The sequence below is a fragment of the Streptopelia decaocto genome (assembly GCF_964273445.1).
Source record: "Streptopelia decaocto genome assembly, chromosome: 15".
NCBI classification, from domain to species: domain Eukaryota; kingdom Metazoa; phylum Chordata; class Aves; order Columbiformes; family Columbidae; genus Streptopelia; species Streptopelia decaocto.
In genome coordinates, this window is record NC_138670.1 from 5,348,226 (window position 1) to 5,364,164 (window position 15,939).

The window sequence follows — 15,939 nt, forward strand, 5'->3', positions numbered from 1 at the left end:
GGGAGCGGGGAGATTTACTGTGGGTTTTATTCCCATCGCCTCCTGTCCATCCTTGGCTCTGGAGCAAGAGCCAGCTCAAGGCAATTTATTCCTTTTCTCTTATCTGGAGATGGTGAAATCCCTATGTTTTTTTTTAATAGCATTGGGTATGATTTGTTCTGACAGGCACCATCTGAGGAAGGGGCAGCATTCCCTTCCACCCTCTGGAAGTCATTAAACCCAAAAAGCCAATTAATCTCCAAGCTAAAGGAATTAAAAGAAGACATCACATGCAGCCAACATGGTCCTGGGCTCCAGCTTGTAAGGTGGGAGGGGAAGGGGCTGCCCCCAGCATGGGGACCTCCAGCCCAAGGTCAGCCTACCTTATGGATATATATATATATATTTTTTTTTCCTATGGCTTTAAGATCACCAAAGCTTAGTGCTTTTATTTCCCTGCAATTGTGTTGTGGTTTGTTTTTGGGGTTTTTTTCATTGAAATGGAGCAATTGGAAGTCATTACCTCCCTATAAGTGTGTGCTGCACATCTGGCTTCCGAGGGTTCATGCCTTTTCCTCGAACCTGGCTAACACAGGAGCAGCGTTTGCCATCCTGCCAGCGGCCACTGGCTTCACATGCACCGCTGAGCCACAAACAGAAGCTGCAGTTTTATTTTATATTTTATTTTTATTTTATATATTTTAATTTTCTTTTTTTTTTTTTGTTTGTGGGGTTTTTTAAAAATTATTTATTAAATGCCAGACTTTTTTTTTAAAAAAAAAAAAACAAAAAAAACTTCATGAGACTGGCATGCAATAACAAAAATTTATATTGCCCCTGGAAAGAGATGCCAAGCATCCTTTCCGCATCATTTTCACGTACAAAGCTCTTGACATGCAATAGCAGCCCTGCTCGGCTGCCTCCATGATGCCATTAGCCCGGCTCATTGGAGAGCAGGGCAGGCAACACTCAGCTTTTCCACAATTATTTTTAAAAGCAGCAAATCTTTCCGCTTGACTCAGGCTCAGTGAGCACCCCAGGGCGGGAGCAGCCGGCTCAGCATGGGGCTGGGGGTGACCCTGAGCCTCCGCCCCAGCTTTCTGCACTAAAAATCATTTATTTTCTGCAATTTCTCACCCCGGGAACATTTTCCTGCCTCCCCCGGCAGCTGCAGCAGCCTCCTCCTGGGCTGGATGGGTTCCTCATGCGTTGCCTTGACAACAGCCTCTGCACCAAAACTCCCTGTATTTCCCCCAGTTCCACGGGGGTTTTGTACTCAGCAGGTGGTGATGATGATGATGCTGGAGAGCAGCTCGGGCAGGGGGTCCCTGCCCTGTCAAAGGGCGCAGATGTCCCTTTGGGGTGAATTCAGAGGGTTCTGGGCAATGACCCCCCCCAGCGATGTAACTGATGCTCAGCGCAGGGAAGGGGCTCCCCCTCCTCCCCAGTTAAATCACACACCAATTCCTGCTGCTGTTTACGAGAGAGGGAAATTACCCACCTCAGCAGCAGCATCCAGAAGCTGCGGCAGCGGTTTCACAAAAGCTCTATAATGGAGGGAAGTGCGAGTTATAAATCTGAGCCGTGGTTATATTCATACCCTAAAAAAAAAAAGCAGTGCGTTTATTTATCAGCTTTAAAATTTTCCATAAAATTTACAGTTGACAATCTGCCTGAATGCAGTGGAGGTAAATTAAACGTGGCTCCAACCCACCTGGCATCAAGGAAAGGGAAAGAGTAACATGTTTATTATTTTTTTTCCTTAATTCCAAATAAAGGGAGTGATTTATCAGCGAAGGACAGCAGAGCTTTATCTCAGGGCCATGACAGCTAATTGAAAAAGAACAGTCATTAAGGACGGTAATGTGTTCCGCAGAAATGATTTTGGTATATTCGGGAGTAATTTCCCAATTGCTCATATGAAATGAGACCCAGCCCCACGTTCTGGGGCCCTGTGAGCAGCTCCCACCGAGCCCCTTCCCCGGATGCTAATTACACTTCATTTTTGCACGTTGGCCGCAGTGTCATTAGCCTCCTGCTGGTTTTAATCAAGAGGCCAGTGTCAATTAATCGCTAAGGACGTCTCCCAGCTGAGTGGCGAGTCCATCGCTCCCTGTGGGAGTCGGGGGACTGGGGTCAGTGGGCCAGCTCTGAGGACCCAAAATTTAATATATTGGACCTTCACATCACTGTAGGGAACTGCAGCCAACGTGGTCTAAGTGAGCTTCTTCCCACATATGAACAAAATCTCTAGTGCTGCAAAACGAAAGCCAAAAGGAGGCAGCTTCACGTGCCGGGGTATACCTGGAGTATTTGGGCAATATCAGAGGAATTGAGGCAATACTGAGTTGCATTTCTTTGCTATACTGCTGAAAAGAAAGAAAGAAATCTGGCTAAGAGGCTCGTGCGCGCTGAGCGGTTCTGCTGCTGAAGTGTTATGATGAATATTTCTGTTTCTGTTTTGTATAGATGCATTTTTAATGCGCCCCGTTTGATCTGTTTGCTGCCTGCCTCGCTGAGCGACGTGGGAACAGCAATCGCCGATATTCCCCAGGGAGTCTCCCTCGATACCTGGCAGGTTACAGGGGCCAGCAGGTGAAACCTGAGAGATTTTTCCCTCTTCTTCCCCATTCTCACCCCAGCACTGGGGATCAGAAAAACACCCTAGGACACCACTTACTGGGAGCCTTCCCACTCCACACCATGAGCTTGAGCATGTATCGGGGGTATTTGTATGTAAAACAGGGGTTTTTATTAAATAGGCAAACAGCTACCAAGACAAACTCAAATATTAGGTTTCCCAAGCTGTCATTATAATGATGATTTAACCCACGGTTATGTACCAAGTCATCACTTCAGGGTTTGTTTTTTTTTTTGGAAAGCTCTTTGGAGTGATAATAGCCGGGCTTGCAAAATCCAGCCATGAAAATTATTGAGGAGCATCCTCACTCTGACATGGGCTGGGAGCATCACAGCACTGGAACAAGTGGCACTGGGACGGCACTGGGACCTCGAGGGACACGGTAGTTCCTTGGTTTCTTGGGAGTGAGAGGCTGTGGGTGACATAGAGAAACTAATACATAAATAAGCATGACACAGGTGTCACAGGCAAGAAGCCCAAGTGGTGAAGGATCTCCCAAATTAACTGTGCATGAAATTGGATAGAGATGCTGGCTTGGTTCATCCTTCACCGCAGAGATTTGTGTGCAGCAGCAGTTTCCCACCAGCCTGGTCAGGAAGAGAGAAAAATCTTCCCCTAGGACTGACTGATCACACCAGGGAGAAGACACGTTGGAGCCACAGTCCCCAGGTCCTCCCCCCGGCCCACATCCCCAGCCCATAGCCCTGCTCCTTGCACCAAACTGCTCTGCAAAATATGAAATGTGCCCATCAACGTGGGGTTTGTTCAAAAGACACTTCAAAGGAATCTTTCCCTCTTTTTTTCTCTCGACATTTTCCATGTCTGTGACCCTGTGCACAAACCCAATCCCCACCCTGCCAGGTGGCCCTGGCTCTGGATCACTTAGAAGTCATGTGAGATTTCCCAGTTCATCAAGGTTGGGATGTTCAAACCCTTCTTGTGAAGACACTTCCCAGGATACAAAGTGCTCACAACACAGTTAAAAACACATTGTGCCAGTACCAATATACTTCAGGACTTTAACATACGCATACATAGGACATAGAAAGAGTGTCACCAGTTTTGCCGTAGCAAGTATTATCCATGGCCACCCATCTCAGGATCCTTCCCAGACACATCTTCCACCTAGTCTCCCATAAGGATGTCTCTGGAAAGGGCAGTAACACCCTTGCCAGGCCAGAAAATGCATAGATTAGACAGGAATGCCCTGAAATGTTTTCTTAAATAGTTCAGTGCAATCATCTTAGCAACCACAAAGACGGATTAAGTGAGGTTGCATCTTCCCTGCGTGCACAGAGCGGTGGTCTCCAACACCTGCCAATCCCCAGGCAGCAAGACCAGTCAAAGAATACGCTATAGGACAGCGTTGGATCATGCTCATCCCACACTGAGGCCACTGCAAGGGTGGCCACCATCATAGTGGTGGGCATGGGCAACACTGGAGGACTGTGGCCCTCCTGCAGGCATCCAGGTTGAGTTCAGAGAACCGTTGTCTCCTTCTCAGTCATTGAAGACATCTTGGAGAAGCTCCTGTGAACGATGCTGGAGTGAGCCGTCTCCTCGCTGAGGGCATTCACCAGTCTGGAAAGGATGGTGACCTTGAACTTCTTAAAGTCCTGGCCCATGAAGACATAGAGGACAGGGTTCATGCAGCTGTTGGAGGCAGCGAGTGCCGTGGTTATGGGGATGCTAATCTCAAACACGGAGCGTGGGATCATGTCAGGCTCTGTTTCCAGGAGGTTCAGCAGGTGGTAGGGACTCCAGCAAAGGAAGAAGGTGACTATGATGGTGATGATGATCTTGAAGGGCTTTTTGGACTTGGCAAGGCGGTTTCGACGCAAGTTGAAGGCAATAGCAATGTAGCAGAAAGTGATGATGGTTATGGGAAGGATGTACCCAGCAAGGAACCTGGTGATGTTCACTGTTCGGTGCCTCATTAGTGCCAGGGCTTGGTAAGACTTATTCCTGGAGAGGGAAAAGTTGCTAAAACAAATGATGGAGTTCCGGGTTTGTGCTGTGTCTCGGAAGACAAGAGATGGGCAGCTCATAATGATGCCGATGGTCCAGATGATCAAGCATACTAAATATGCTAAATTGGTCGACCGATGGTTTTGAGACCAGACGGGAAATACCACTGACACGTAGCGATCGAAGCTGATGGTGGTGAGCAGGAGCACACTGGTATACATGTTGAGGATGAGGAGGAAGGAATTCAGCTTGCACATGACGGTCCCAAAGATCCAGTTGTACCGCATGGCCGTGTAAGCGATGTTGATGGGCAGGAAGATGTTGAAGAGGAAGTCGGCAACAGCCAGGTTAAGGAACCAGATGGCGTTGACTGATTTCTTCATCTTCAGAGTTATGATTGCGATCACGAGGCCATTGCCAAGGATGCCCAACAAGCAGGACACGCTGTAGATAACAACAGAGAGGATCCTCGCAATGTCCTTTGGGTCGTGGGATGGGTCTGTCCCCACGCTGCCAGCCTCCTCATAGGTGTAATCTGGGTAGTCGCTGTAGTTATCAACATCATCCAAGTAATTGGACAAATTGGAAAGCGCCATTATCTGTAACCGAGTCACAGCCTGGTCAGTCCCAGCTCTCTGGCTGGTGATGTTTCTCTGCTGAGCAAACACATGGTGTTAATCACAGCGAGCACAGCCCACAGGAGGGACACTGGCCCCCAATACGCACAAGGGGGACATGGAGAGAGGGAACAGAGCACACAGGTATGGGGGATCCCATGGAGACCCCTCCTCTGGCCCCAGAGAAAGATGCTCCTGTGGCTGCTCACCGGATTCCCACCCCCAACCAGGAGACATCAGCTCCCTGAGCCACAGGACGTGATTCAGTCCCTTGTCTCCACCAGGATGTGGCTGTAGCCTCATCTTGCAAAAAAATGTCTATTACCCGCCTACTTCCAGGGGGAAACAACTAATCTGATGCTTATTAACAGCTCATTAACAGCTCTGAGACCTTACAATCTGTAAGATATTATGGCTCTTCTCTTTTTTCTTGCAAGCACCCAGCAAATCAGGCTGAAAACCCAGCTCCCCACATGCCCTGCTGATGCCAGGCGCCCGTGACAGCCACTCACCTTCCGTCCCCAGGGACCACGGCCGGATCCTGGCGGGACGTGGGGAGAGACCGAGTTTCAGCGTCCCGCAGCACAAAGGCAGCTCCTGCCGCGCAGGTCTATGGATGGAGCTGTAATATTAAAACCAAGATCAAACAAAGACCATTCACCCTCGGATGTGGGGTTACAGGAGGAAATGGAGATTCAGACGTGGCAATTTAACCCTCTGCAGCCTCCCGGGAGGCCGGTGTTGCCCCACGCCTCGGGGTGCTGTGCTGACCCCACCACAGATTGGGTCCTGTTGTGATCCCAGCAGCTTTCAGGATAATCCAGCACAGAAATTCTGTACAGAAATCCAGGATGGAAATCTGGTACTGTACCCTCAGTACAAGCATCTGACATGAGCCAGCGTCACCAGGTACATGCAAAAAACCCCACAATCAAGCCCACAGTAACATCTTTATAAATAATTGAAGCCATAAATATGTGTGAAGTGCCTGGACTCCCATAAGGTTATTTCTCTGATTAAACCAGTGCCCTGTGTATTTTAAAATGTAGATTACAATAACTAACAGCATTGTTTGCCATAATCAGAAGCCGGTTTCCACCAGCCAGTTAGAGCCCTGTGTTAAACAGATCCAACCCCCCCCCTAGGAACAGTCACGGTGGGTTAAAGCCAAGAGCCACCAAAGCCAATTAGCAAAGCCCAAACACACCATAACAAGCTGCAGTAAGAGGGGTGAGATCTGTGCCAACCCTGGAATGGGGCATTGCACCCAACATTGTCCTTGAGGGAAGGACACAGCTCTGCCCGTCCAAGCTGGACTCTCTTGTTTCCAGGGAGTTTCAGTCCAAAGACCCCACCAAGCATCACCCTTCCCCCCACCCCCTGCTTTGAAATCCCCGTGGCGTTTGTGTTGGAACCTATTGTTTCTCCCTGGGCTTTTCCTCCTGTTCCTTCCTGCTATTCCTGCTGCTCCCATGGCTGCAAAGTCCCTGGCCGGGGGCTTAAATCACAGCCCCATCACCTCTCCCCTTGCCAAGCTCCAGGAGATGATAAGCAGCCAGAATAAATAAGATTTTAATGCAAACCTAGCGAATTAATTTGAGCTGGAAGGAGGCCTTGCCCCACAAAACCTTGGTCGTCAAAAGGAGGAATTAAAGTCGATGATCCAGTGGAAGTACCAGCATCAGCAGAAGCAGCTCTGGCAGCACCAGGGGTTGATGTTCCCAGGTAATGAGCCATCCCGAGCACTGTCTTCACAGACCAGGGTGTTTCATGGCATCACCTTTGCAAAGGTAAAGCTGCAGGAAGGTGGGGGAGCCCAGAGCCCCACATCCATCCCACCCCACCCCAGCATCCTCAGCCAGAGAGCCCCAAAGCTCCCAGGACTCGCTCTGCCACTGGGGCCAAACCCTCAAGCAATGTCATCCGCCTGGCATTTCCACCCTGGTGTCACCCGTGGGGTGACCGAGGGACCCACCACTGTCCCTCCCCACCACAAGGATCAGTCCCGTGCCCACTGTGGACAGGAGGGATTCCTGCAGCTTTACAGGCTCCTCTTCCACTTGTGCCCACTTACATATTTCTCATGTAAAATCTCCTCTGTATTATTATTTTTAAATCACTGAGCCCAGAGAGCGCAATGACATTCAGCTTGACATTTCAAAGCTGTATTTAATGGATTATTTATTTGAATTGTCTGTTTATTTTGCTCCCCAATTCCCCTGCTTTCTTTTTTTTTCTTTTCTTTTTATTTTAACAGTTGCCCTTCTCAGCGCAGACAGACCAGGAGGTGATGGAACAGAAACCCCCAGACCTCTCCTGGCTCAGGCAGTGGGGTGGCCCTGGTCCCCACTTGGAATGAGGATGCCAGAGATGGATGGGAGCAGCAGGGCTGTTTTCTCACAGGGTTTGGCAGGTGCTGGGTTTGTTCCCAGGGCTCACACAGGGTTCACATTGTGAACCCCAAGGCAGGGGACAGGTGGCTGCCAAACTCCCCATGAACTCCCCGGGATGGCTCCGGGTAGCAGGAGCTGAAGCCCAAGACCTGCTGGAAAATCATCCAGCAAATTCCCATCTGCATCTCCAAAACCCTCCCAAAATGGAGAGCCTGAGGGGCGGCCACACGAAACATCTCCATTTCTCATGGCAAAAAACTCCAAGTTTGGAGAAAAAAAATAAAGAAAAAAAAAGAAGAAAAAGCCACAAAACTAAGAGCATGTTTCAATGCTCTGGGTTGAAAATACCTTGTTTGAGCCAAAACCACTTTGCTCCCCATTCACTCTATTCATCTCTGTCCTCCTACCTCAACAAAAATGCGCACAGGATCTACCCAAAATAGCATTTTAGCGCAGCCAGCCGCTGGCCCCGTCCTTCCCGCAGCTGGATGTCTCGGTACCCGGGTGGGATTCCCACTGGGCGCTCGCACAGCAGCAGCATCACCGCCTGCACCGGGGGAGGATGAGGTCAGGGATGTTGTTCTTGGGAAGGCAACAGGAAACAGAGAGAACAGCAGAAAATGTTCAAAATCCAGTTTTTCTGGGCGAAAGCTCTTCCGCGGCCAGGCCAGACGGGCGGGGGGACGGATGTGACGGGGGCTATGGGGAAACGGGGGGAGCTCAGCCCAATCTGCAGCCGTGCTGGAGGGGCAGGGGATGCTCAGCCCACCCCGGCAGCAGGTACCAGTGCTGCCCAAGCGCTCAGCTGCCTGCACTGGGCATTTCTAGAGACCAGCAGGCTGCCAGTGCTGCTTTCTGCCTCCCTCAAGGCCTGTGGGCAGTGCTTTTACTGAAGGTGCTGATACAAGTTTGGGGGGGAAAAATAAAATAGAATAATAGAAAAAAAAAAAAGGAGAGAGAAAGAGAAGGAGAGAGAAAGAAAAAAAATTATATATATATTAAAAAAAATAAATGAAAAGCAGACCAGCTTTTGAGCACACAAGATCCGGCCTGAGCTGTCAAAGTGCATCGTGCTTTTACCCACATGATGGTAAAAAACCAGGCTGGGACTAGCACATGCCTGTTTGGGGACCCCACCAGCAAAACATCCAGCACTGGGGAAACCGGGGATGTCCTTGGGTTAGTGCTTGTCCCCCCACCCCAGCACCCACAGGGTGCTCAGGGACAGCCAGGGACAGGACAGACAAACCTCCCTGGGTAGCAGGCGGATGGCTGGGAGGCTCGGGGGGCTCTGCCTGCACAGCTGGTGCCGCCCCCAGGCAGCTGTTCTGCCTTTTTCCAATTCCAGCATTTCCCCTCCTTCCCGCAGTGGTTTCCGACGTCCCAGTGCACCCCGAACCCACAGCCGCTTCCTCCGGCAGGCGTGGGGGCTGCGGCCCCCGCAGCGCACAGCCCCGCTCCCCCGGAATGGGGATTGCCAGCAGATGTTTGGGGGGAACATGTGGTCGCTCATCTGAGGAGCTTTGGGTAGGGCGCGGGATGAAGCAGCATCTCAGTGTCCCCCCAGTCCGGCTGGCACCAGTCCCCTCTGAGCCCTGCCCAGCCCTGGATTTCCTCCCATGGCACATACTGGTCCCAGTCCCCTGGGTGTTTATGGCTCTGGGTGAGCTCAAGTCCCACCCCACAGGTCAGATCCTGAGCACAGCGAGAGCTCCTGGTGCTGTCGTGGGAACTGGAAAGCAGGTCTGGGTCCAGAGCTCCGATTCACCTTGATTTGAGCCAGCAATTGCCATGGCAACAGCTGCTGCAGGGATATGCTGTGCAGCATCCCGGTCCCTGCAAGGATGCTCAGGATGGAGCCCCAGCCCTGGGTGTAAATCGGACACCAGCCACATACCCAGCAAAAAGGACCTGAGACCCCCCCCCACTGCAAAGTCCCCAGCCCTGGCCTGCCCAAAAGCTGTTCCCCAGCTACTGTCCCAGCCCTGTCACCTGTCCCTGAGCTCTCCAGCTGGCAGAGAAGGGGACAGGCATGCGGGATGCCCTGGGAGAGGCAGCAGCATCCCGAGCATCCACAACAGCCTGACACCGAGAAAACAGGCTCCCGGCAGCCCCCCCAAGTGACCAGTGACATGGGACCCATGAAACCGAGAGAGGGGGCAAAACCCGTCCCCACAGGGGAAACTGAGGCACCGAGCTGTGCCTCAAGGCTGGCTGCAGGACAGGGGGAAGCCCGAGCCCTACCTGTATCCACGATGCTTGGACACATCCCCGCAGAGCAGCCTGTGCCTCCTTGCTCCACCGGGACCCCTGGCAGTCTTCAGCACCCCCGGTTGCTCCCTGTGTTCTGCTTATGGCTGCGTCCCCCACCCGTGTGAACAGGAAAGAATTAAAAAAAAAAAAAAGGAATAGCTGGAAAAGGCAGCCTTAAGAAAAAGCCGTCTGTGCCCAGGGTGGGACGGAATAACAGCGTGAGTCAGTGTTTGTCTGGGCAGAGCCTGGGCTGTGCAGCTCAGGATGGGTCTCTGTGAGCTGCCCCTTGCCATGGTGTGATGGAGAACGCGCCCCAGCACAGCCAGAAACTGGTATTTAACCTCAAAATGCGGGTCACATGAGACTCTTCCCAGAGCAAAACTGCAGGAGCCCGGAGAGTGAACCCGCTGTCCCTGGCACAAAGTGCCCGGGTCGTTAAGAGCTGCCCTGTTAGTAAGAGCCCAGCCCAGCCCATTGCCCCTCGTCCTTTCTGCTCTTGTGAAGGTTGAGTATTAAAGGGGAAAATCTTGGGCGTTTGTACCAACACAGACAAAGTTTTCCTTTAGAAAGGGCAGCTTGTGTTTCTGTGCCGCTTAAAATGACTTGAGCTGCTTCTGAGATAATAAAAGTTCTTTCATATCCTCTTTTTTTTTTTTTCTCTTATATATAGGTTGCTATTAATTCTGTGCTCTCCTGGCAATAAGAAAGTCAATCAAGCTTCTTTCTGAGCATCCTCCCCCAACAATGTCGCACCAGCCCAGGCAGATGGGGCATGAAACACTGATCCCAGGGGATCTGCATCCCCGTTGGGGCTATAGCCTCAACCTCGCGAGAATGTCCCCAACCATGGCCTGGGCTCTGTCACAGCTGCTTGGGGACAAAGCCAGCGCACGCTTTGGGGACACTGCGTAGAGGCGAAGGGCTTGCGTGCCACCTGCAAGAGCTGCCCTCAACTGCTTGGTATTTCGAGGACGCAAAGAGGAAGGAAACCAAGAAAAGGAAACTGCTCTGTCCCTCCGGCTGCCAGAGGGACGGACGTGACCAGGGACGGGGGAAAGTTGGGGGTTGCAGAGCTCAACCCCCCCCCCAAAAGTCAGAAAATCACCCCGGATCCGCACGAGCATCCTCCAGCCCCAGCTCGCAGCTGCGTCCCGCGCTCCCAGCTGCATGTTGATCAGCACGGCAAAGAAAAGCCCCCCTGTTCTCCTTGTCCCCACTGAGGTGACACTGCCATGCTTTTAGAAACACCCCCTTTGCCTCCCTTAAATTCACGCCCGGGTTTTCTCACGCCTCTGTGCAGTTTTCCCATGCGCAAAGACATCGCGGGCTGCAAACCCCATTTCCATTTCATTTCATTACAAAATAAATAGGTGTTTTGGGCAGAGGACGGCGGGCGGCGGTGACTTTCGGGGTCCCAACGCGCACCATGGTGCGCGTTGGGACCCCGAAAGTCACCGCCGCCCGCCGTCCTCTGCCATGCCAAACCCAGCTTTGTAATAACAGGGGAGCGAAAAACCTCAACCGGTTGCAAATTCCTTGAGCAAAGTAATGACTTCCATCTGGCTGCAGCAAAACCTTCCCTCCCAAACATGTATTAAAATGCGTATATCGAATTTATCTATTAAAAATCTATATTCATATATATATAAATCCAGAGCTATTTACCTGAGCTTGCTAAATCCCGGGTGGGTTTCAAGCTGAATTACACATCTCTGCTTCTTCTATAACCTCGTTAGGGCTTGCATGCAAACAATCCTGGGGTAACGTTGCTTCGGCACACTTTATTGCTGAGCTTTCTCATCCCGAGAAGGACACGCATGTATTGCTGATGGGAGGATGAAAACTTAAAAGAACCCCACAGCCGGCAGCATAAACCAGCTGCTGGGCTCGACGTGGAGATGGGCAGTGCCTGGGAAGGGGGAAGCGATGCTCGGCAGCAGGATGTGGGGACATGGGACTTCGGGTAAAAGGGCTTTGTATTGCATGGTTCAGCTGGACATATAGAGAGGACGGGGCAGCCTGTGCCCTTGGTGCTGGGTCCCATGCATCACCACCCATGGGTGGCTCAGGAATCAGAGAATCATTTTGGTTGGAAAAGACCCTTAAGATCATCAAGTCCAACCATTAACCCAACAGCCACCAAAGCACCCCCATGAACGTCATCTCTGCGTCTGTTCAACCCCTCCAGGGATGGTGACTCCGCCACTGCCCTGGGCAGCCTGTTCCAATGCCCGACAGCTCTTTCTGGGAAGAAATCCATGAAGAATCCCATGGGACCCCTCAGGCATCCCTCCCCTGTGCATGGTCTTGTTGATCCCAGTGAGGGGCAAGTGCAGCTAAAGGACCCTGGGGATTTGGGATGGGGCATCTCCAAGATGCATGCAGCAACCCAGCATGGGCTGAAGCTGGACAGCCACAAACCTGCACAGCCACAAACGTCCAACCTGAGCTAGGGAAGCCCATCCAGAGGGAGATATGCACTAGAAATACACATACATGCGGTGGCTGGAGCAAAATCCTGCACCTCACACCAGGAGCATCACGTTCAAGGGGAGCCAGCAGCAAGGCCAGGGCAGAGCCCCCACCACTCACTGTCACCAACATCCATGTGTTTTCTGGTTTCAGCCACGCACAAGGGAAAAATCCCAGTTTTCTCAGAGCTGGCAGCAGCAGAATTGCCACCCAACCGTGACCAAGAGGACAGAGGGCAATGCCCAGTGAGGAGCCTCTGGGAAGGTTGCGGCCACTGCCGTGGCCCATGCAGGTGGGGACATGAACCTGTCACACATGGCCAAGCTCCCACAGAAGCCAAAAAAGAGGAATCGGCGCCCAGGGCAATGCCGCCTTTGCACAATGTCATGTTGCAACATCCCCCACAGCTGAATCAGGAGGAAATTTGCTGATGCGCTCAGATCGGCAGGTCCAGCGCAGAGAAAGGAGAAGAGACCCAAAAATCTCAGATGTCGGCATCGAGCAGGGATGTCCTAACCCAGGCGGTTTGTGACTGACACGCTGGTGTCCTGCTCCCAGGGGCTTGCGGGACCCCCGGGAAGGGGCAGCAGCTCCACAGGGTGCTGGGTGCCAGCAGTGATGCAGAGCATGCCACGCTTGTGGCATTTGTGGCATGTGGCAGGTCCCCAGAGGGATGCAGACCCTTTGCACCCCGGCAAAGTAGTTCCCCCACAGCAGCGGTAAATGCAGTTCACTCCCAAAAGCAATGAAAACCCATGAGAAACAGGGTCCTGCTGGGGTGGGTTGCAGAGGTTGGCTCTGCCAGCAGGACCCATCCTGGCCTGTCTCCCCAGTAATGCGCCCCAGGCCCCCCAGTATCCCACACTCCAGCCTTCCAGTGACCTTTCTGAATACCTCGTGTGGTGCTGCGCTCTCCCACTGCTCCGTGCCGAGGAGGACGAGGTTTGGGTGCCAGAACCACCCAGTGCCCAGCGAAGAAGAGGAGCTGCTCAGCCCAGCCCTGATGCTGAAGGCCACTGGGAGTGACAGACTGTCATCCCTGCAGGGACCGCGGTGCAGGGGACCAGGCGCAGGCACAGCCCCGCTCCTCACTGGTTTTAAGAGCGAGGGGAGGGGGACGGAGCAGCAGCAGCATCCACATCCATCGCCGGCGTGTTCTTGGCAGCACGATGCTCCGGCAGCAACAGCTGGGAGAGGGTGTGCCGGCGGGAGCTGGGAACGCTGGCCCCCATCCTGCTGCGACCCAGTGCGAGGAAGCAACAAGCCACTTCCCAAGGGGCCTCTTTTCCTGTCCTGCCCCCCCCCAAGCCTGGAGCTCACCGCCCTAATGAGGGCTAATGAAGCACAGAGGGCTCCCCAGTGATGCTGAGCCCAAGGGGAAGCAGGTGGCTGCCAGCCACCCTGCTGCGATGTCCCCACCCCGGGTCACCCGCTGTCCTCTGCCAAACCCCCCCACCGCCCCCAACTCCTTCCAAGACGTTGAGTCACTTCCCTTCCTCAAATCTGGCTCCCAAACGCCGCGGCGGCTGCTCGGGGGCTGCTGGTCCTGGTGGCTTTCATTAGCACCAGGATGCAGCAGCTGCTCCCAGGCAGCCCCCCCTAGCCACAGGGGGCTCTGTGGTGGCAGCTCCTTCACCCTCCAGCCCCATTAACACATGCACCAAAAGTATTTTGGGGGGCACCGAGAAGCACCAGGCTCCCCCAGGCAGGGACGGGCAAGGCTGGATGCAGGGATGTGGTTCAGGGGGGGCCCCAAATGGGGAGGAGAACAGGAGGTTTCCCAGGGCAGCCCCCACCCACGCAGAGCGGGAGGTTCAATAGCCCCCTGCTTGATGTGGCACTGAGGAAACTCCTCCCCATGCAGCCCCCCCACTCCTCAGCTCCTCCTGCCCTGGTGTTTAACCCAGCAGAAGAGCCAGGGTTTGGGGCCCAGCACATCACTTCAGAAGTACAAGGAGGTTTGGAGGTGACACCCCCAATTTTACCCCCCCACCAGGGCAGGACACAGCCTGTGGATGGATCAGGATTTGTCCTGTCGGGACACATCAGCCAGGTCATCCGTGTCCCTTCAGCTGGGATCTCAGAGACAGCACAGCCACTCGCCCCAGCAGGAAGGATGTTCATACATTAAGGATAATGAATTAAGGTTAATTAATTGGTCTTGGCTGTAAAGACAGCCCACAAGACATCCTGCAGATCAAGCCAGTGCAGAGAAAAAAAAAATAAAAAGAAAGAAATGCAAACTAACATGTTCCCCTTCAGTGTGTTTGGAGTCAAATGGCAAAACTGAGGACTGGCTTCTGGATAAGGCAAAAAAGAGGCAGGACCCAGGTGGCAGACAGGCACAGGCAGCATGGCAGGAGCTGGGGGCTCCCAAAAATCCACCCCAGTGCATGGCGGGGCTGGGGACGCTCGGCCATGGACACTCCGGCCCCCCCTGCACCGCACGCAGGCAGCGATGCCGTGCTGAGCTGACAGACAGCGCGGCAGCACTGGGGGTTCTGAGCCAAGACCTGGCACTGCCTCAGTTTCCCCAGCAAGGCTGAGCTTTGCAGACCCCCAGCACTGGGGCAGGAGCTGAGCGATGTCCCTGCGCAGGATCAGTCCGTCCTCTTGTCACCAAGTCCTTTCAGGCACCTGCCTTTGCACAAGTCAGGATCCTGCTCAGACACTTATTCCTGCGCTTAGCAAGACATTGGAGTTAAAAACGTGCTGACTTGGGATAAAATGCTGTGTCCTGAGCGTTCTGCCTTGTGCTGTGGTTTGGATTTCCTTTCGAGGCACCCAGCATCGCCTGCTCAGCAAACCGCTGCAAACAGCAGTGGGGTACAGACAGACAAACACCCCGTCACCGGGTCGGGGCAGGAACGCCGCGGTGCTGCAGCAGCAGCTGTGGAAACAGCTCAGAGCACAGGGCTGGCAGCTCCCACAGCACCGAAGCCAGTGGAGTCTTCGGCATCCATCACATCCCCGGCAAAGCACAGCGAGTGCCACCCACACCCAGCAAAGCAATTACAGCTTTGAATTCCATGGTGTCGGGAACGGGTTGATTTAGGTTCATTATAACCCCCTGAACACCTCCCTGCTGAGCCGGGGTGACAGAACAGAGCCCAGCAGGTCCCACCCAGCCGGTCCGGGTGCTCATCCTCCCCCCTCCCCTGCATGGGTGGTGGGAACCCGCCTGAGTCATCTCCATGCAGATGTCACACTTAATGTGGAAGAAAATGCGTGAGGCTTTGCCCTCTCCGTGGGAGATGTCTCCGCCGTCCAGCAGCACTTTCCCTCGCCCTGGGCAGAACCACACGAAACGGCTCGAAATGAAGCTGGGTTCAGCTGCAAGGACATGACACGGGGCTCTCACCACATCTCCCAGCCCCAAACCCATTTCAGGGCCAGGTTTTTCCCCACAGTTAAGCGTTGCCTCATCTTTCCCACGGGGAGCTCATCCCTCCTGCTCTTGGCTTCACGACCTGCCGTGGTAACGAGCTACGTAACCCAATTACTGCTTCGTGATCCAAGTGGAAATGAAAACTCATTGCACAAATAAAAAGCCCACATACAGGATGTCAAATAGACTGCTCGCTTTCCCCGTTTCGCTGATTTGATACAATCACGG

The 15,939-nt window shown here is 53.1% G+C and overlaps 1 protein-coding gene across 8 annotated transcripts; it reads right to left on the reverse strand.

The window, feature by feature from the left end:
• Positions 1–766: 766 nt before the first annotated feature.
• On the reverse strand, positions 767–13,564 carry CMKLR1 (chemerin chemokine-like receptor 1). Of its 8 annotated transcripts, XM_082066087.1 has the most exons (4): positions 13,218–13,564; positions 11,517–11,676; positions 5,718–5,827; positions 767–5,244 (listed from the first exon to the last, which is right to left on the reverse strand). In XM_082066087.1, the coding sequence occupies exon 4, from the start codon at positions 5,182–5,184 to the stop codon at positions 4,099–4,101; it is 1,086 nt and encodes a 361-aa protein (XP_081922213.1). In that variant the 5' UTR covers positions 5,185–5,244; positions 5,718–5,827; positions 11,517–11,676; positions 13,218–13,564; the 3' UTR covers positions 767–4,098. The 8 variants fall into 8 exon arrangements, with proteins under 8 accessions (XP_081922213.1, XP_081922215.1, XP_081922217.1 ...); XM_082066089.1 differs by lacking the exon at positions 11,517–11,676; XM_082066091.1 differs by lacking the exon at positions 13,218–13,564 and having other exon boundaries at positions 767–5,187; positions 11,517–13,173.
• Between the last annotated feature and the right edge of the window lie 2,375 nt (positions 13,565–15,939).